The sequence below is a fragment of the Lolium rigidum genome, chromosome 2 (assembly GCF_022539505.1).
Source record: "Lolium rigidum isolate FL_2022 chromosome 2, APGP_CSIRO_Lrig_0.1, whole genome shotgun sequence".
NCBI classification, from domain to species: Eukaryota; Viridiplantae; Streptophyta; class Magnoliopsida; order Poales; family Poaceae; genus Lolium; species Lolium rigidum.
Window position 1 is genome coordinate 149,447,993 of NC_061509.1, and position 20,430 is coordinate 149,468,422.

General features: G+C 45.5%; 2 protein-coding genes across 2 annotated transcripts; one reads left to right on the top strand and one right to left on the bottom strand.

Annotated features, from left to right (window-relative positions):
* Positions 1–3,388: 3,388 nt before the first annotated feature.
* On the bottom strand, positions 3,389–10,721 carry LOC124690216 (disease resistance protein RGA5-like). Its single transcript, XM_047223631.1, has 6 exons — positions 9,895–10,721; positions 7,013–9,280; positions 6,852–6,892; positions 6,379–6,773; positions 4,606–4,757; positions 3,389–3,407 (listed from the first exon to the last, which is right to left on the bottom strand). Exons 1-6 carry the CDS (start codon positions 10,719–10,721, stop codon positions 3,389–3,391), a joined length of 3,702 nt encoding a protein of 1,233 aa, XP_047079587.1.
* Positions 10,722–13,045: 2,324 nt separating this feature from the next.
* Positions 13,046–19,839, top strand: LOC124690218 (disease resistance protein RGA4-like). The gene is made up of 3 exons (XM_047223632.1): positions 13,046–13,896; positions 17,686–18,035; positions 18,174–19,839. Exons 1-3 carry the CDS (start codon positions 13,046–13,048, stop codon positions 19,826–19,828), a joined length of 2,856 nt encoding a protein of 951 aa, XP_047079588.1. The 3' UTR covers positions 19,829–19,839.
* Positions 19,840–20,430: the final 591 nt, after the last annotated feature.

Below are 20,430 nucleotides of genomic sequence, written 5' to 3' on the forward strand. Positions count from 1 at the left end.
TGAGATTGATTGTCCTCAGCAGAATCTACACTTGTGCTTCCTTGATTTTCAGGTCCAATGGGTTGCTCCCCCAGCCCCTGGTCTTGTTGCTCCTCCAGTGCATCTACTTGTTCCCTTTGTACTTGTCTTCTAGAGTAGACAAGTGGATTCTGCAGCCATCTTTGTGGTGGTACGGGTCTAGGTGGTGTAGGTGTACCAGGAATTGCAGGAATCTCCGCAACAATAGGAATTTGTTGATGTTGCTTTTGGTCACCATCTTGCTGCTCTTGATCACCACCTTGCTGTTGCTCCCCCTCTTGAGCATCCCCAAGATGGTCAAGCCCCTGGAACAAGCCACTAAGATCACTCTCACCGTCATAAAATGGTTCTGACTCACGAAACGTAACATCCATGCTTACAAATGTCCTCCTGTCAGTGGGACTCCAACATTTGTAACCCTTCTGTCTGTAGGAATAGCCAGTAAAGATACATTTGATAGCCCGATGATCTAGCTTGCCAACAGATGGCCTGTGATCCCTTACAAAACATGTACAGCCAAAGAGTTTGGGTGGTACAATAAAGTCATTGTTATTTAGGAGTTGGCAAGGAGACTGCATACCTAGAATCTTTGAAGGCATTCTGTTGATCAAATACGTAACAGTCATAACTGCCTCACTCCATAAGAATTTGGGAACATTCATGGTAAACATAAGAGATCGAGCCACTTCAAGAATGTGTCTATTCTTCCGCTCAGCAACTCCATTCTGGGGAGGAGTGTCAGGACATGAACTCTGGTGCACTATACCTTGCGAAGATAAGAAATCAGCAAAAGGTTTGTTGATATATTCAGTACCATTATCAGTTCTGATCACTTGCACCTGAACATTGAATTGGTTTTTCACATAGGCACAAAAACTCTGAAAACAAGTGAACACTTCATCTTTGTGACGCATAAGATAAATCCAAGTCATTCTGGAATAGCAGTAAATAAAAGTCACAAAGTACTTCATGCCACTTACTGACACAACAGGACACGTCCATACATCAGAGTACACTAACACAAATGGGGATACACTTCTGATCCCTCTACGAACATAAGAGGTTCTCGTATGCTTAGCATATTCGCAGGCATCACAATATAATTTGGTTTTGTACACTCCATTCATTACATCAGGAAAAACTCGAAACATTTTATCAAACGCCATGTGGCCCATTCGACAATGATGAACTAGTGTCATACTCTCCTTTCCTCCAACAATCGCAGCAAGCACAGAACTAGCATCATGCCCCATCTTGTCACGATCTATGTGCGAAAGGTCTCTATGCCTGGTTGCAGTCACAATCTTTTTGCTGCTCTCCCTTTCCTGAATTAAACACATATATCTATCAACTATTATACGGTAGTCCTGCTGATCAATCAGGGCACTTAGAGATAGCAGATTTACTGGAAAAGCAGGAACATGTAGAACTGATGACAATTTTATGTTGGGTGTACATTGCACCGACCCCTCCCCTTTTATAGATTGTGCTGTGCCATCTGCTGTTTGGATAGTACCTCTATGTGTGCGAGGATACTGAGTATAAGAGTCAAACTCACCAATATTCCCAGTAACATGTTTGGATGCTCCAGAATCAAGAATCCAATCTGAATTAGCATTATGAGTGGCTATAGAAACTCTATCAATATTACCACTTAGTATCAAATTCCTCGATCCTAGAATCTTCCTCATCACCAACATCCATGGCTCCCCTCGCTGAGATCTCCAAGCTGCTTGACGGGAAATTCTTTGATGGGCGAGCCACACCGGATTTCATAAGCAGGGATTCACCATCTTTGATGGATCAGCAGATGCACTTCCATGGCTCAATCGTGTCGATCAATTCATTGATGGGTGGGCCACACTGGAAAGTGGCAAGGTGTGCCTCGCATCATATTATCTGGCTTAGAAAGCATCGCTATGGTTCCGTTGTTTCAAGCTTGCACAGGACGCACCGCCCTGGGATGAGTTCAGTTCATAGCTAAACGGAATTCTGGGCCTAAAATCCAAAACACTGATCTGGCGGTGATCAAGAACCTTAGTCAAATTGGCTATGTCGACGATTACAAGGAGAACTTCTTAACCCTCATCTGAAGGTGCGGATGACTCACAGAGGCGCGCCAAGTGGATTTGATTGTGGCCGGTCTTCATAAGTCGAGTCGCATAAATTTCATGCTCATGCACCTGGCGACGCTAGAGAATGCCATGGATCATGCAGAGGGGTATGAGCTGTTTTCAGCTATCAAAGGGTACCTACCAGAAAATTATTTTCCTCATCGCCCGCTTTTGGTGGAGTGGATCCATTGACAAGAGAACTATGGGCTGTCATGGGACAAGCTGCGAGACCGAAGTGTTGTGGTGGGATGGGTTTCCGAGATTTTGAACTATTTAACTTGGCTTTACTTGGAAAGCAAGGTTGGAGACTACTCACTCAACCTCAGTCTTTATGTGCTCGAGTTCTAAGCAACAGATACTATCCGAGTAGTGACTTTATGTCAATTACCCTAGCTCGAACTGCATCAAAAACCTAGAGAGCGATCCTTTCGCGTCAGCAAGCCCTTAAGCTGGGGCTGTTAAAACGTGTTGGTGACGGGTCTACTGTGTCTGTATGGCAGGATTGATGGATCCCTGGTTTGAATGACAGCCAACCAATGGGCAGATTAATTGAGATGAGCTTATTGACCCTGTTCAGCATCAATGGAGGTCCGAGAAGATCCATGAGATTTTTCTTGCTCCGGATGCCCATGCTATTCTGCAGATCCCTCTTTGCAGGAGTGCAGGAGATGATTGGCTTGCTTGGCATTATGAGAAATCCGGTGTTTATTCGGTGAGGTCTGCATATCGTGCTCTTCTTTCAGCTAAAGAGAGTAGGGAGGCATCTATCAATGGTGGAGTTGGACATTCGAATCAGCATAATAATGATAAATGGAAAAGGCTTTGGAAGCTGAATGTTTTACCGAGAGTACAAGTTTTTTGGTGGCGGGTTTTGAAAGGAATCTTGCCCGATTATGCAACCCTCACTAGGCGATATGCCAGAGTTCATCGTACTTGATCGGTTTGTAATTCAGCATCAGAGACTCTTTACCATGCAATGATGGAGTGCGAGCATGCGAAACAGTTTTGGAATGCAGCCCGGGATATTTTGCATTTGAAGTTACCAAATCTGCACCCTTACACATGGGCGATGGATATTTTATGTGATACTATGTTCAGTCATGGGGAGCGGGAGAGAGTGATCTCGATTATGTCTGCGATCTGGGACTCCAGGAATCGTTGGACTCATGATGACAAAGGATATGATCCTAGCAAAACGATGGAGACTATAGCTGAAACTATGGGACTTCTAGAGGTGAGGATGCCTAAGATGGGTCTCACCCGATCACCTTGTACCTGGCAGGGCCCAGGACCTAATATGATAAAGCTGAACTGTGATGGTGCAGTCAGAGAAGAGCAGGGTATTGCAGGAGGTGAAGGTGTGGCGAGGGATGAAAGGGGTTTCAGAGCTGCATGGTGTTGTCTTTATCATGGCATTTCGGACCCCTCTCTGTTGAGGCTTTGGCCTTTAGAGATGCTATTGCTTTTGCACAAACACAAGGTTATGTGCGAGTCTGGTGTGAGTCGGATTGCGTAGAGCTGGTGAGCTTCTGGAAGGAGAGGAAGAACCAGCATTCTTTATTTGCTCCTATGTTCAGTGAGATTGATGAGATTAGCTCTTCTTTTCAGTTTTTCGATTTTAGTTTTGTTGGTAGAATGGCAAATAAAGTAGCTCATGGGTGTGCACACTATGCGTGTGAGAATGTTGTTGATGCAGATTGGTTAGATGTCTACCCGGAGTTTCTTAGTCAAAGCCTAGTGGCTGATTGTAATAATGCTATGAGTTAATAAAGTGGCTTTCCCCCTCAAAAAAAAGGGGTATGAGGAGCGTGACACACCAGATGATAGTGAAACCACTCTAGTGCTCCTCCCAAGGCTACAATGGCGATGCAAAATAGGCGGCCACTCATACGGCTGTCACCAGTTGAGATGGCCGATCGACGTGCTAAAGGATTTTGCTACAACTATGATGACAAGTTCACCCCTGGCCATCGTTGCAAGTGTCTTCATGCTTGTTGGGTGCATGCTTCCGAAGAGGAGGCGCCTGATCTGCTGGCAACAAGCGTCGATTCCTCAATCTTTTTGGGAAGACTAGTCCTCTTTCAAGCTCGAGGACGAGATGCTTGTCGAAGGGGGAGTTATGTTACGCATGGCAAGCAATACAGCCAATCCAAACCTTCCTATATAGAATTAATTATTTTTCTTTATTCTAAGTAATAGTAGTTGTCTAGAATCAGGAGTCTGGTTTGTTTACATTTCTATCTCTAGTTGGTTGGCTCCTATATAAAACCGCGTAGTATTCTGTGTAATGGGTGTTAAAGAAATAAACAGAGAAAAAAAAGGAGGTTCTCCACCAGAGTCTACTATCCCTAGGGCACCATGGCACCAAAAGCTAAACCACCTAGCCCTGGACCTCCTGCCTCTCACAATTATCCCTCCACAGTTTTGGTCGTGACACTGGGCACAAAAACAACAAATTTCGGCGCATGCATACCTTCTGCGTGTTGCACCAGGGCGAATCAACTCCAACTTGATGTGTTTTCCGGCGACCTTGCTCTTATCCAGTGACCGAAGAGCAGCTTCTGCTGCCCTCACATCATAGAACTCAATAAATTTGTGGTGTTTTTTGTTAGATGTCTCTCTTATCTGCAAATAGAAATCAAACATCATCAGCTTGAAGATATATGGAGCTGCATTTTTTAGGAAATAACTTAATTAAGGGGGTAACTTGGGAGTAGCATCCCGACCTCCTTTACTTCCCCATATGCTCCGAAAATTTGGTGAACTTCTTCATTAGAAACCGACGGATCTAAGTTGAAAATAACAAGAGTTCCTTGGTTTAAATCTTTGTCGCATGGATTCCCCTGCAAAATAAACAAGGTGGTCATTTTCAAGGAGTGCTTTTGTGAGCAAGGTCTAAACGTGTACAACAGAAACATAGCAAACCTTTGGAATAGAAAAATGTATGTTCAGCTTTCTCCTCCGCAGAGGTTTATTTTGCAATGAACACATCGCACGATGTGCAGCTCGGATATCGAAATAAGATATTATTGCAAAGCCACTATGCTTCCTTGCAGTGTAAAGGGTCCGAATATCCCCAAATTGCTGAAAGAAATGACAAGAATGAACACTGTCAAGAGCAATTAAGGTTCAACAAGTGCAGATGACAATAATGAACACTGTTAAACCCTAACAACATAGCAGATGAGAAGGTGTCAAGATCATCAATTCCCCACGCATAGTTGTTCAGTTACAGGATAGACATACGAAGGAATTAGTGGGACATCACAGAAACGCTCGCGTCCACATCGCCTCCGCTGCCTACCACCTCGATACTCTGGCCTTCCCCCCGTCACCACTGGGTGAAACCCATGCTGGAACTGTGAGGATTCCCTTCCATGGCGGCAGCGCGGATCCCATCATCCATGGCAGCGGAGGATCCAATTATTCACCGCGACACGTGGCTGGGCGGCGACTTCTGATCTCAGCAGCGACGGCAATGGAGGACAGATCCGGCACTTTTCGGCCAGGATTCCGCGGCTACTGCAGCCTCTGGATCTCGGATGGGCTTGGGTTGTTAGCATGTATGTAGTCTTGTCATCCACTTAAAAAAAAAAATCTTGGCATGGTGCGACCTGCACACATAGGTTGTGTGCAGGCTATAGTGTAAACACAACACACACACACACACACACACATATATATATATAGGTCATGTGCTAGTTATACTATGAATATATAATTCTTGTGACATATAATTCATATGTTGTTGATTAAACTTATGGTCAAACTTTTTTTCCTAAATTACGTGTAGGCATGCTAAATCGGTACGGAGGGGTACCTATGATAACACCATAGATTCTCCCATCATTAATTATAGTGACACATTAATTTTTTGCATGCATGGACTACATGATACTACCTATGATACACATTATAGATAGAACAAACAAATCGGAGCAGCAATGCAATTAAAAGTAGTACTGCATCCATTTCGATGAATAAGGATTTTTTTTAAATGACAAGCTATATACAGTTTGAACAGACTTTTAGAAAAATCTATCAAAAAATATGATATTCTATATGTATAATATGAAAATAAATTTCATGCCATATCTAAAGATATTGATTTTGTATTTTGCACGTTAGATTTTTTGTAAAAACTTAATCTAACTTTACATGGTTTGATTTTCAAAAATTATATAAAACTTATTCATTGCAATGAAGGGAGTAAAAAATATCTAATCGGCAGTGCAGTTAATAATACCTCAAACAGAGAGCGCAGCTCGGAGTCCTCAACATTGGTATTAAGGTTCTTCACAAACAATGTCCTTGAAGGGTGTTCCCCAAACGGATTCTCCCCAGCCACAGCTCCAGGACTGTTTGACCCGCAAAAATTGGTGTTAACCCCACTGCCTCTGAGCCCATCCCCAATGCTGGTGTTCCCCAGACCAGATGTGATGCTCTCTAGCGGGTCTGAGTAAAGCTCCATGCCCCCTCCGCTGCCAAACACATCAAACTCCACAAACTCCTCCGCAGGGTTGTATGTGTGCGCAGCCAACGGCTCTACCTCGTTTGTAATCCCCGCGAAAAGGTCGTCTTCATCAAGCAGCAAGTCGTTGATTTGCCGGAGATCAGAGTCAAAATTGTAATCATCATTCCCTTGAGGTAGTAAAAAAAATTTAGAAATAAAATAAGTTGACCAGAACGGACACAAAAAATGGGACGAAAAGAGATTACCTGGATCCAGCTGCGAGGTGGACCCCGGTGGAGTAAAAGTTCTAGTGACAGCGAGACATTGACATCTCATTAGAATCCGGATCAAAATCAAAGCACAAATTAAATTTCAAGGTAATTCACATGCATAAATAAAAGATATGGCGAACTTAGTCTAGCAGCACCTTATATCAGCTTGTTTCCTTTTATCTTCCTCCGAGTCCTTTTCTTGAATTCCATGTTCATCTGAGCTTTCCCCTGTGGTCACATCTTGTTTTCTGGAAGTCTGGTTCCATCTCTCTTTTTGTCCATCAACGTTCACCTCGTCATCACCTAAAAAATTCCAATCAACACATTTTACATGTATTATAGGAGTTCTTGGATGGCTGCTAATGGCGTCAGCCAACACCGCGTTGGCAGGCTTTTTATATTCAGGAGCATTGGCACCCCAAATTTTTGCGGAGATCTCATTGAGACTAATCAGGCGCTCGAACCCAGCAGCTACCAAGTTGTATCTCTCCATTCTGTTGCCATTGAAGCCTAGCTTGAGGATCCGGACATTGGTCATTGCTCCATCTGAAAATGTCAGGCATGGTGCAGCGCACACAAACTTGAAGTACTTCAGAACCAAGAATCCCTCATCGTCAAACATGATCTTTCTTACTGGGACGGTCCAGATGAACAAGCAGAGGGTGGTGAGGGAAGGCAATCCTCTGAGAATAACAACATCGTCACTAGACAACTTCCTAACCACGATCTTTAAAATGCAGAGCTTGGTAAGCTCATTGGTCCACTCAGGTAGGCTGGAGAAGATGCAGCAGCGCCATGGCAACTCTAGTCTCTGAAGAAGGGCTGGCGTAAGGGGCACAATGGTGAAGCCATGCCAAGAAATGCTCATGCTTGATGCAGCGTGCCGACTACTTGTATAAGACGTGACTGCAGGTACCAGAGTTACGCATTTTAGATTGCTCAATTTCCGAATTATTGAGCCCAGGCATTCCAAGTTTTTTTCCAGGTTATCTGGCTGTAATGTGGAACATGTGAGACAAAGATCCTGCAGATTAGTCAGCTTACCAATGCTCATTAAATTTTCTGTTAAGATCTTGCCGAGATCGATGACTCCCAAAGTGCGAAGAGATGTCATGCGGCCAATACAATTGGGCAGATGAGCCTCACTAGGAAAGCTGAGGTAGAACAAGCCCGGCAGATCGACAATATCTGATGGCACTGATGTTACTTCAGCATCAATTTCCCATGCCAACAAATCTTTCAGCTGTTGCATCTGGGTTGGAAGCTCTACACTCAAATGGCGTGCATCAAGACGAAAATATCTCAGCCGGAAAAGTTCTGAAATTTCAGTAAGGTCATAACTAACGTCATCAGGTTCAGTGAGGTTGTCAGTCAAGTCATCAGGATCAGTGATGTTGCCACTCAGCTCATTAGATCCAATAAGGTTGTCACTCCTATTATCAGGACCAGCCCATAATTTAAGAACCAGAACCTGAAGAAACCGGAACTCAACAATCGAAGGCATGCAGTTGAGCAATCCAGAAAAGGCAAATGATCGAACTTTTGATAGTTGCATACTCGCTGGCGCTGGCAGTGTGCCATGTTCAACATTTCCAAAGTGGAGGGCAAGCCGACGAACCTTGTCAGCAAGTCTTATAGCAGTCTGAGAATGATCTATTGCGATGCTGAAATTCTCTTCTATGGATTTATATCGAATAAAATGAAGTATTATGTGGTGCACTTTACATGATAGAATTTCATCATTGCAGTTGATATCCACAGGTTGGATCATTCCCCTGTTAATAAGCCCATCAAAATAGCTCCATGCAACTTCCTTGCCATCATCCCCTTCCACCGCACAGATGAAACCTTCAGCAATCCACTGCTTCACCAAATCAACCTTCAGGATTACACAGTCCTCTTCATACATACACAGATATAACATGCATGCTTTCAAGCCATGGGGAAGATTGTCGTACGCAAGGTTGAGAACTTGGTTTATCCCTTCCAAATTATTATTTCTAGTCAAACAGGAGCTCAGTGAATTCTTTATGTAATTCCATTGCTCTAGGCTGCTGGCTGGCTGATGTGCCAAAAGACGGGCCAATATATTGATTATTAGCGGCAAGCCACCACTGCCTTTTATAATTACATTTGAAACTTCCTTTAGGCCCTGAGGACATTCAGCTTGAAGGCCAAAAACGGTACTAAAAAGAAGTTCTCTTGACTCATCTTCATTTAGCGGTTCCTTCTTGAATACGTACTTGGAGTTACCTTCTTTCCTTGAAGGCATATACATGGAGGTATCTGCATAACATGTCTGAGCTATAGCGTCAACTTCAGTCGTTGTTAATATTCTACTGCAACAGTTTCCCTTTGGCAAAGCATGATTAATAATATCCCAGGTTGATGATGCCCACAGATCATCAATTACAATTATGTACCTAACAAAATATTTACATTAATATTATTCATGGCAACAAATAATAGGGATAGCCATCTCTTGGTAGTATGGTGGAGTGATGATTGCATCATTCTATGACTCAAATCCTGATGCACACCATAAAATATATAAGAAATGATTATTTCTTCATAAAACTATGACTCACATAAATATAATCTACAAAACCATTCTGAAATGTATTCTCACATGTAGATGTGTTTCGTGCGCTCCTGAGTGTGCCCACTCAATCATTCAAAGATAGGAAGATTTTTTACAGTAAGGGGTGACAAAATAATTGTTCATGGTACGATAGTTAAGACTTACGAATTTATACTTGTTTATTTTTTTTTCGATAAAGAGAATATATTAATATCACGGAGATGCCAATTACACCCGGCCTCTGCAACAACTAAAACTTGTTTATATTGTTATGTTCAAATGAACGTATCTTTTTATTCAGTCATTCGTTTCACACTATATCAATTTTATCGCTGGAAGCTTTACCTCCTTCCAGATCCCTCTTCCCCTCCACCGATTGAATGATGTGCCCATTTTAAGGCGTGCCTCAGATTTTACAAATATAGTTTTGCTGTATGAACCAAAAAAAATACTTACGTCTTATCTTGCAGGTGTTCGTTGATCTTCAAGACCACTTTATGCACCTCATAAGAATCCGGGGGATGGCTCTGCCAAACTTGCGAGAGTATGCTGGTAAGAAGCCTCTTCATGTCTGGTTTTCGCGATGTCCGCACGAAAGCCCGGCACTCGAATTGACCTCCAAGCTTATGGTACACTTCTTTAGCGAGGGTGGTCTTACCAACCCCACCAGTTCCAACAATAGATACCACCTTGTGTTCTGGCTGTCCATCGTTCGTCAGCCAGCCGCAAAGCTTTCTGATGGAACTCTCCATACCAACAAGCCGAATGTCACATTCTGATGGAGGTTGCGGGTATTCGCCGATTTGACCGCTGATGCTAATGCTGCTAGGCCGCCATTTGCAGTCACCAAGATAGCTTTTGTGCCGCTGAATTGCCTCCTTGACGCGAGTCCTGAATCTCAAGATCTCGTCGGTAACCCATTGGCGCCGTTTCAGCTTCTCCGGGAACCGGGAGATCTTAATGCGAGGGAGTTTTTGGGTACGAACAACGCTGATCCTGGAACCGCTGGTGCCGACTTGGGCGAGCTCGTGGAGGAAGTCATCGATGTCATATGACAAGTCGCGCACACCTTTCATCCAGAAGTTGGCTGTCGAGGCAGGGGACTCCACCTCTGATGGCTCCATCAGGTAGTTGTCTATTAGTCCCTGGAGATCACCTTGGAGGATGCGGAGCTTGTCCTTCTCCTCTGGCCGCAGGTTGTGCTTGGGTCCCCATAGCAACGAATCCAGCTTACCAGGAAGGGACCTCATGGCTCCCTGGGAAGCACTGACTGGGGCCTCCATCTCCTTGTTCCTGAAGTGAACCAAACCAGAAATCAATTAGTCGCTCTGCTTTCAAAATAATAATAACATCGGTATCTATGAAGCATTCTGTAACTGTACCTAGGCAGAAGAAATTAAGGGATGTAAGAATTAAGTTGGAGCATGCGACTCTAACCAAATCTGCATTAACTTGCTCTACATTCATGGTCCGCCCCTATAAACTTGAGTGGCTTGAACATGGCGTACGGAGAAGGGCATGGATGGTTTTTCTTTCTTTTTTTGAGGACAAGTGGACCATTTTTCTTTTTGCAGCCTAAATTAGGTCAAGTGGGCCATTTGCTTTTAAAAATTAAATAAGGGGATGTGGACCTTTACTGTTTTCCGAATAGGTAAGACAAGTGGACCATTCTTTTCTAAATGAAATGAGGTGATGTGGACCATTTGTATATTTTCAAACAATATATAGACAACTGGATGCGAAAATAGCTATTGGAACCTGTCTCCGCGCAAGGATGTAAACATTTCCAATTTGAGAGCAACACGTGTTTAGCCATATGTGTATTAATCATGTATAAAACACGTATTGATGCATTTGTACAAATGTCTGACATGCAATTTAAGGAGCTGCCCCAGCAATTCAATGGTGCAGACCCTGATTGAGACTACTCATAGTGGGAGGAACATAGCTAGTAACATCACACACGCCAAGGCATTTTGGTGACATGGCATGATAATAAATGAAAAAAAAAGAATGAGGTGGTAATTAGCTATGTTACCATAATATCACACTTCACAAGACAAGATGAGTCTACAATCTAGTAAATATAACATGCATGATACCACATATATACCTCCATAGTTGATACTAGTAACATAGGGTACTAACATGGTGCATGTTACTACCCTATGTTACTCCCCACTATGACTAGCCTGAGACTCGGCCCCAGCAGCTCATTCAATCAATACTTGGCCCCAGCAATTCAATCACTACCCGGCCCTGGAATTTTGTCCTCATACAATTTAAAAGTCATTTACACAAATAACCATGATTAAGACTCATCATTTTTAATATCTAATATCCACTGTTAAGAAAATAAGTGTCATCATGTACTAGTTTGAGAACAAAGATTAATTTTTTTTAGAACCTACACGGCTACACCACTAGTACAAAATATATTTGGATTTTTTTTTCTATCTGCAACATTGATAAAAAATTGTGTTTAACAATTTGTGTTCCAAATTAATCAACTCGACTATGTCCACCATTTATTAATTGTCATAGCTGCACCGTCCATTTTTCTGCATACTATAAAATTCATTTCTGGCTGTTCCTAGAAGTCTGTATGTTGGTAACATTTTTTTGGACTCCTTCTATTTGCAGCTGTTACCATTTAGATAATTCAGATTAATAGGCATTTTCTTTACTTTTGTTCAATGGTTACATTTGGAAAAATGATGTTAGTTAAGATAATCCCATGTAATTTACATGTGCAACCGTGTTTGCTAATTACTCTATATGCTTGTTCGAAAATAATCGAGTATCAATGAAAGAGGGGAAAGCAGGTCAGCATGCACGCGCATTAAAACTACCACAACTTTTTCTGTGCCATATGTGTGTGTGCAGAGTTGGATACTGCACCCTGTACTTATTTTGCAAGTAAACCACCTGCCCACAGGATGACAATGATCCTGCGCATAATTCACTTGCTGTACGTATCCAACAGATAATTAAAAGTAAAGGCTATGTATTAACTACATGCTAGTACTCCGTATATTACATGCTAATCCCATAGCAATCCTCAACGCGAGCGATTTTGACCTCGCGCGTAGCCGAGTCAGAGATGTCCGCGTTAAGAAAAAGTTGGATTACTACTTCCTCTAGGCAGGCACGTAGTTTAAGAAAAAGTTTGACCATAAATTTAATAACAAACTATAAATTATACAAGGACAACTCTAGTGGAATTGCCAAAAAAAAAAGGACAACTCTAATGGGGCGTTCGAGGACTTGACAAATAGACTAAGGTAAGAGGCACTAAACAACTCATCGTGATAGAGATCATTGGTTGATGTAGAGAGTCATTGTCGGCCACTAAAAACAACTAACCTAAAATAATAAATCTAGTCGAGTTGTATTGGTGTTTTGCAGGAAAATGCGTATTAGAGATATTCCATAGCAGCAAAGCAAGTGGGGACTTATGGAGGAGCAGAGTACCTATCCACATATGTAGTAGGTGCTGTGCAAGTGCTGGTTTGGGTTGTAACCTTGTTCTGTCTTCCCTCCCATCATCTCTCGTTTAATCCAGTTTGCCTGATTCCCAATATTAAGCAGTCAAGCTGGCCTGAAGATGGTACTGCCGGCGGGGCTGGTGGCGGAGAAAGCAGCAGCCACTGCTTTCGCGAACGTCGTCATGGGAAGACTCAACAGGGAGCTTGAGAAGAAGTACCAGATGTGGAAGAACATCGAAAGGGAAAGCACATCTCTGCAAACTGACCTCGGCATCCTGGCGGCAGCTGTGGATGACTACCAGACCATGGCTGCTCATCCTCCTCGCACGGCCGTCGCGAGGGTGTATGGCGAGGAGATCAGCGAGCTGACCCACGATATCGAAGATTGCATCGAGCGGTTCCTCCACCGCGTCACCTGCAAAGCTGGAGCGTCGCGGGCTCGGCGTTCAGCTCACGCCATCAGGACTTTCCGCATCCGTCTCCGGTTCGCTGCCAAGATGAAGGAGTTCAGGAACCGCGTGGCGGCAGCACGGGAGCGGGCGTTGAACGCCTCTGTACTCGCTGGTGGCATCCAAGCCCAACACACGAACAACGAGACCGCACAGCAAGTGAATTATGCGCAGGATCATTGTCATCCTGTGGGCATCGCGGGTGCTACCAGGGAGCTTCGTGCGCTGCTCGGCATCAAACCTAGCGAAGATGAAGCAGAGGGTACTAACACTGCCCGGACTGCAGCTCAGTTGCGGGTGGTCGCCGTTGTGGGATTTGGTGGTTCAGGGAAGACAACCCTTGCAAAGGCAATCTACGATATCGTCCAAAAGGAAGGAGCACTACACTGTGTTTGGGTCGATGGGCACTTGCTGGATCATAAGGGTGTCAATGGGATTGTCAAACATATACAAGATGATATTCGAATGGGGGAAGTGTCTTCCACAATATCTCCCATAGAACACCACGAGGACAGGAAAGGGTAATTAAATCTGGTGCATAAACTATCTTCAGTTTTAATCCTGTCTACTCAGTAGTACAAACTATCCTGAAATCATGTATTATAGTGTATCCCAACCAACTTATCAATCTTCCTCGAACCATGCTTAAATCAATCTGCACCCATGCTTAAATCAATGTTTGCTTATGATGAGTGGAATTGTAAAATGAGTAATTCTCATATATGCGTACTCTTATATGTATGCACAGATCTACTGTTCAAAAGAAAGTGACAAGGCCATGATTTTTATATACAAAAAGCTGAACACCTGTGGTTTTTTCGACATTTCAGAACGAAATGCCTAAGATAGACTAACAGCGCATAGACAGTTTGCACCTTAAGAAATTTACTCATGCCTAAAAACCAATTTCATAAAATTGAAACGTTTCTAGGTTTAAGGCCACAAACAGGGTTTGAGAGCTTCCAAATACACTTTTACTGGAAGAAGATAGTTTGTGTTTTCTAGATCCACACATGTGGACTGGAAGGAAAAGTGACCACTGAACGAATGTAACTTCCATAGGAGCACATCTGAATCATGGTTGAACTGTATTTCAATTAAGCGTCCAAGTAGTTCGTCCCAAGCTACCAGCTTTGCACCTCCAAAAGCTCACTAAATCTAACAGTTAGCAGAACAGACGAACTGACCTCTGTTGGATAAAGTCCCTGTTGTCTCTGTGGAGAGGCTGCTGCACATGATCTTGTGAAGAACTGCTGTTAGGATAGGGAAGCATCTTTGACTGCCTTTAGGGGCATCAAGGACTGGCAGTTAGCAGCACCCTTGACTGCTTTTAGGGGCATCAAGGACTGGCAGTTAGACTAGCATCTTAGCATATTCGTGGCTGGCTAGCAGCTATAAATCTGTACCCCTTGCCCCAGCTCTCCTAGTGTCATCCTCTTCTTCATGAAAGTGAGGCTAGAGATACTAACAAGTGGTATCAGAGCAAGGTTGTCTTGCAACCTGAGCATTTCCTGCTCCTCCCCTTCACAGGGAAGAGAGCATCCCCAGCCAGTAGCAGCCTCAACTGCCCCTGGTTACTTCCCTCCATCCAGGTTGTCGAGCAGCGCTCAGCCCCCCAGCAGCGAGCCATGTCCGACGACCACTCTCAGCACACGGCTACCTCCAGCACGCGGCGTCGGCAAGAGGCCGATCGCACCGCGGCAGAGGAGCGTGAACGAGTGGCTGTAGTAGCCGCTGCGGCGGCAGCAAGGGCGTCGAGGCTGGCAGCGGCAGAGCTGGCAGCAGCCAGAGCGGAGGTAGAAGCAGCAGCGGCAGCGGAGGCAGCACGTGCTGCGGCGGCGGAGGTCAAGGTATTGCGCGGCAGTGCTGCCTCTGCTGACGGCAACGCCGACGCAGACGCCACAACGCGAGAGCGGGTGGCGCAGTGGGCAGCTGAGCACGCCCGCGCACACGACGGTGGCGCAGCCGGAGGAGGCGCGCACGGCGGTGGCGCTCCGGGAGGAGGCGCGCACGGCGGTGGCGCTCCGGGAGGAGGCGCGCACGGCGGTGGCGCTCTTAGAGGCGTGCACGGCGGTGGCTACTGGGACGACCAAGACCGCGGCCTCTATGGGGTCCGGACTGTGGTCAGGGATGTTGGTCCCGGTGCTGGGTGGCCTACCCTCACCAAAACCAACTTCGTCGAGTGGGCCGCGGTCATGAGGATCAGGCTCCAGGTGCGGCACATGTGGGAGGCGGTCCAGTACGGCGACGTCGACCACCATGAGGATCGACAGGCGTTGGATGCCCTCATCGCCGTAGTCCCGCCCGGGATGCAGTTCTCGCTTTCCAACAAGCGGACTGCCAAGGAGGCTTGGGACGCCATCGCTGCGGCACGCATCGGCAGCGACCTTGCCCGCAAGTCAACACTACAGGCACTTCGCAAGGAGTGGGAGAACCTGGCCTTCAAGCCAGGGGAGGACGTTGATAACTTTGCTCTCCGTCTCAACACTCTGCTGCAGAAGATGGTGTAGTTCGGTGATGACACCTACGACGAGGAGAGAGCTGTTGAGAAGCTCTTTCGATGCAACCCCGAGAAGTACAAGCAGATGGCTCGCTCGATCGAGTCTCTGCTGGACCTCTCCACGATGACGATCGAGGAGGCGATAGGTCGCCTCAAGGTGGTCGACACCGACGAGCCACAACCTCTCTTGGGGCCCATCACCATTGGCGGGAAACTACTTCTCACTCAGGAGCAGTGGGATTCCTGCCACGGTGACATGAAGAAGGGGGAGTCCTCTTCCACGCGAGGCGGCCGCAAGCGTGGCAATCCGTGCAAAGACGCCCAGGCTAGGGTGCAAGGACCTACCGATGATGATGCCCGCGGAGGCGCCCAGGGAGGCGTCGCCGGCAGGCACAAGCCGGCACCAGACGACACCTGCCGCAACTGTGGCCGGCTTGGCCATTGGGCCAGGGACCGTCGGCAGCCACGACGCGGCCAGGCCCACATCGCACAGGCAGAGGAGGAGGAGCCGGCTCTGTTCATGGCACATGCAAACATCGAGCTACCTCCAGCGGCACCGACCGCAGCGGCTCTCCTCCACCTCGACGAGCCAAAGTCACACGCCCTTCTCAGCGACAGCTCCGGCAACAACAAGACTGGCGGGTGGTGCCTCGACACCGGCGCCACGCACCACATGACCGGTCGACAGGAGTTCTTCGTCGACCTTGACTCCGACTTGCGAGGCTCCGTCAAGTTTGGGGATGCCTCCGCCGTGGAGATTAAGGGTGTCAGCTCCGTCACCTTCACCGCCAAGACTGGAGAGCATTGACTGCTCACTGGTGTCTACTACACTCCTGCGCTGAGGAACTCCATCATCAGCCTGGGACAGCTGGATGAGAACGGCTCGAGTGTGCTGATCGAGCATGGGATCCTACACATCTGGGATCGCCATCGTCACCTTCTTGCCAAGGTAACCAGAGGTGCAAATTGCCTCTACGTCCTTGACGTGCAGGTGGCACAACCCCTCTGTCTCGCTGCTCGTCGGGACGTCGAGGCGTGGCAGTGGCACAAGCACTTCGAGCATCCTCACTTCGAGGCCCTGAAGCGGCTCAGCGCTCCCACAAGACGACGTAGAAGACTTAGGGGAAGAATGTTGGATAAAGTCCCTGTACTGTTGTCTCTGTGGAGAGGCTGCTGCACATCATCTTGTGAAGGACTGCTGTTAGGATAGGGAAGCATCTTTGACTGCCTTTAGGGGCATCAAGGACTGGCAGTTAGCAGCACCCTTGACTGCCTTTAGGGGCATCAAGGACTGGCAGTTAGACTAGCATCTTAGCATATTCGTGACTGACTAGCAGCTATAAATTTGTACCCCTGTGCCCTCACTATAGCATGGCATTGTGTGTGATGTGTGAGAAATAAACCAATGAAAATTGCCCCAACTCTCCTAGTGTCATCCTCTTCTTCATGAAAGTGAGGCTAGAGATACTAACAACCTCAGCCACCCTTGCACGACTTCTCTGCAAGATCTGATATAAAATAGGGTATTGTTCGAATTAAATGCCTTGTGTGTAACGAGGTGTTCTATGATTCTGCAAACCGTGGTGCCACTGTTGACAAAACGAAGTACCCCATTGAAGGAACTGATTCTTGGCCCTCATGATACGCTGTTAATCATCTGATTTAATCTCTTCGTGAGATAATTTCTTTGGATTAATAGAGGTACTCGTTGCGTATCATATGTTGTCACAGAATATCATAATTCAAAAGTTAAAGATTAACTGCTGGATAATTTATGAATGCTAAAATCTGATTTACATTTGGCTAGCAGGTACTTGATCGTTATTGATGACATTAAGGAGAAGCACTTGATGCACTGGAATACATTGAGGAATGCCTTCAGGGATAATGGCAGAATAATTGTGACAACGGCCACTCAGTCTGTAGCTAATAGATGCTGCAATTATCTCCGCGAAGAGGATAGATGCACCTTTGGTTATGTGTACAACATGAAAACTCTTGGAGAAGAAGATTCTAGAAAAATAGCTCTCATGGGAAGATGTTCACCTGACTTAGTGCTGGGTGCAGCAAAACTCCTGAAAAAATGTGGTGGTCTTCCACTTGCTCTTTATAGTGTGGCATGCCAATTGGGATGTGAAAATGTACTCACAGGGAAATTATGTAACAAATTGTGCAACGATCTGGGTACATATCTGGAACGTGAAGACGAGCCTAACTTTGCAAGGCTTCGAGGTGTGCTTAGGGAAAATTACACCAGTTTGCCTGATTACACGGTCAGGACATGCTTGTTGTACCTAGGTATATTCCCAATGGATCATCCCCTCAGGAAGAATGTCATAACCAGGCGATGGTTGGCTGAAGGATATGCACGCCATCATCAAGGCTGGCACCGAATTCTAGCTGATGAAACCTTCAAGACATTTATCAACCGAAGTATCATTCTGCCTGTTGTTCCAATCAACAGTAATACAGAGAAGACATGGAAAGCTCATGGTATCATGCACGCATTCATGTTGCACAAGTCTATGTCTAAGAAATTCATCATGCCATTTGGTTCTCAGCACAAAAAAGTCCGTCACTTCTTTGTCCATGATAGTAATGGTGGAATTTCCAGAACAATGCCTGATATCGATTTATCTCGTGTCAGATCACTAACTGTTATAGGGAATGCAGGTGGTGCTATTTCCAACTTCGAAAAGTACAAACTTACACGAGTGTTGGACCTGGAAGGGTGCATTGATGTGAAAGATTGGCATCTTAAAGGCATATGCAATCTATGGAATTTGAGATATCTAAGTCTTGGTCCCAATATCACAAGGATTCCCAAGGAAATTGCACAACTTAAGTTGCTGGAGACACTTGATGTAAGCAAGACAGGGGTGAATGTGCTCCCAGTGGAAGCTATTGGACTACCCTGCTTGATTCATCTGATTGGAAAGTTTAAGCTGCAAGACTCATTCAAGACAGAGAGGTTGCCAAAAGAATGTATGTTAGAGACCATAGCAGGATTTATTGCTGACAAGGGTAAGGGATTTTTGCAAATAATCGACCATATGAAAAGGTTGAACAAGGTCAAGATATGGTTTGACTGTGGGGAAACTAAACAAGATCAGGTCGACTTGAATAGCCATCTTTCCAAGGCCATCCAAAAGTACATTGAAACTCCTATGGGCGAAGACAGTGTTCGCTCACTGTCCCTTGACTTCCAAGTACTGCCCCAAGGTTCCCTGTCTGCTCTAGATCAATTATGTCAACACTACAATTCAAGGGTGGGACAATTATATCATCTCAGCTCACTGAAGCTACACGGTGACCCCAACTCAGCAACATTTCCGAAGTTCGTTGCCTTGTTTCGTGACCTCACTAATCTAAGCATTTTGACCACCCTGTCTGTGACACAGCATCTCCTTTCAGTCACTGGCGAGATGCCTGTATTGCTGTACCTCAAGATGACTGCCAAAAGCATCGATGATGGTTTCGTCATACAAGATGGAATGTTCAGGAGCCTTCAGCGCCTATCTCTTGTGCTGAAAGTTGTGGGGACATCTGTTCTAACAATCGAAGATGGAGCTGGCCCAGAAATCATCTCGCTCCAACTAATCTGCAAGGATCTAATTGGTCTTTCCGGCATCGAAATTATGCACCTTCGTGAGCTGAAGGAAATTGCTCTTCATCCTGACGTGGATAAAGAAACAAGAAAAGTGTGGGAAGCAGAGGCAAGGAACCACCATAACAGACCAAATGTTTTGGCCATCGCAGTTGATCTTGAGGAGACACCAACTGTGGTTGAGAAAGAACCACCAGCAACACCCTCTACCATATCTGTGGAGGTGAAGACAAAGAGCAATGCTACAGCTCCTATCAAATCGGGACAAGTGGTTAGTTTCGCTAAAGAAGCTTTGGTGCTGGGCACAGCACAACTGCAAGAGGTGGCCCCCTCGGCAACATGCTAATGAAGCGAGTAGAAGAGCAGGATCCCAATGCGAAAGCCTGATTTTGCGTCCCTTTGATGAGCGCATCTACCTTCCTGAAGTTTGTTGAATCATTTTCTGCTAGGCCAGCCCATGGTGATGTTGTAAAGCAACTTTCAGTTGGTTGTTTAACACATTGTGCCTCTTTCGAATGCTTTTTTTTGGGTATGTTTCGGTAATTTCTTGTTATTTTCTATTCACAATATTTTTTTCCTCTTTTCTCCAAACATGGGTATTATCAGTTAAAGCTATGTCATGGTGGTACTGGACTACTGGTGATTGAACCTTGACGTGCTACCAACTATGCACCCTCACACCAGATTCATGTACACAAAAAATAGGAACAGATTGAAGGCAAGGAAGTTGTTACTACGCACCTGTGGTTGACTGCGGTTCCTCTGGCATGTGCCTTTCATCGAGTAACTCGTGAGCATCAAGGAAGAAGCCTCCACTCCTTGTAGCAAGCCTCGGCGTCGTCCTCTGCCAGTACTGTGGCAGCATCCGGGATGAATCCGCACACCAGGACGGCACGATGCCGTGGTTAGCTGTGACGACTGCCACAGTGCCACTCACCACAAGTGAAA

Excerpts from the sequence above, each read along its gene's own strand:
- LOC124690216 (XM_047223631.1), bottom strand. The coding sequence starts at position 10,721 with ATGGAGGCCCCAGTCAGTGCTTCCCAGGGAGCCATGAGGTCCCTTCCT. Across the intron at positions 9,281-9,894 it reads GAACACCTGCAAGATAAGAC|GTACATAATTGTAATTGATG; the intron begins GTAAGTATTTTT and ends ATATTTTGTTAG. Across the intron at positions 6,893-7,012 it reads AGGAAACAAGCTGATATAAG|AACTTTTACTCCACCGGGGT; the intron begins GTGCTGCTAGAC and ends CGCTGTCACTAG.
- LOC124690218 (XM_047223632.1), top strand. The coding sequence starts at position 13,046 with ATGGTACTGCCGGCGGGGCTGGTGGCGGAGAAAGCAGCAGCCACTGCT. Across the intron at positions 13,897-17,685 it reads CACCACGAGGACAGGAAAGG|GTACTTGATCGTTATTGATG; the intron begins GTAATTAAATCT and ends TTTGGCTAGCAG. Across the intron at positions 18,036-18,173 it reads TGTACTCACAGGGAAATTAT|GTATATTCCCAATGGATCAT; the intron begins GTAACAAATTGT and ends TGTTGTACCTAG.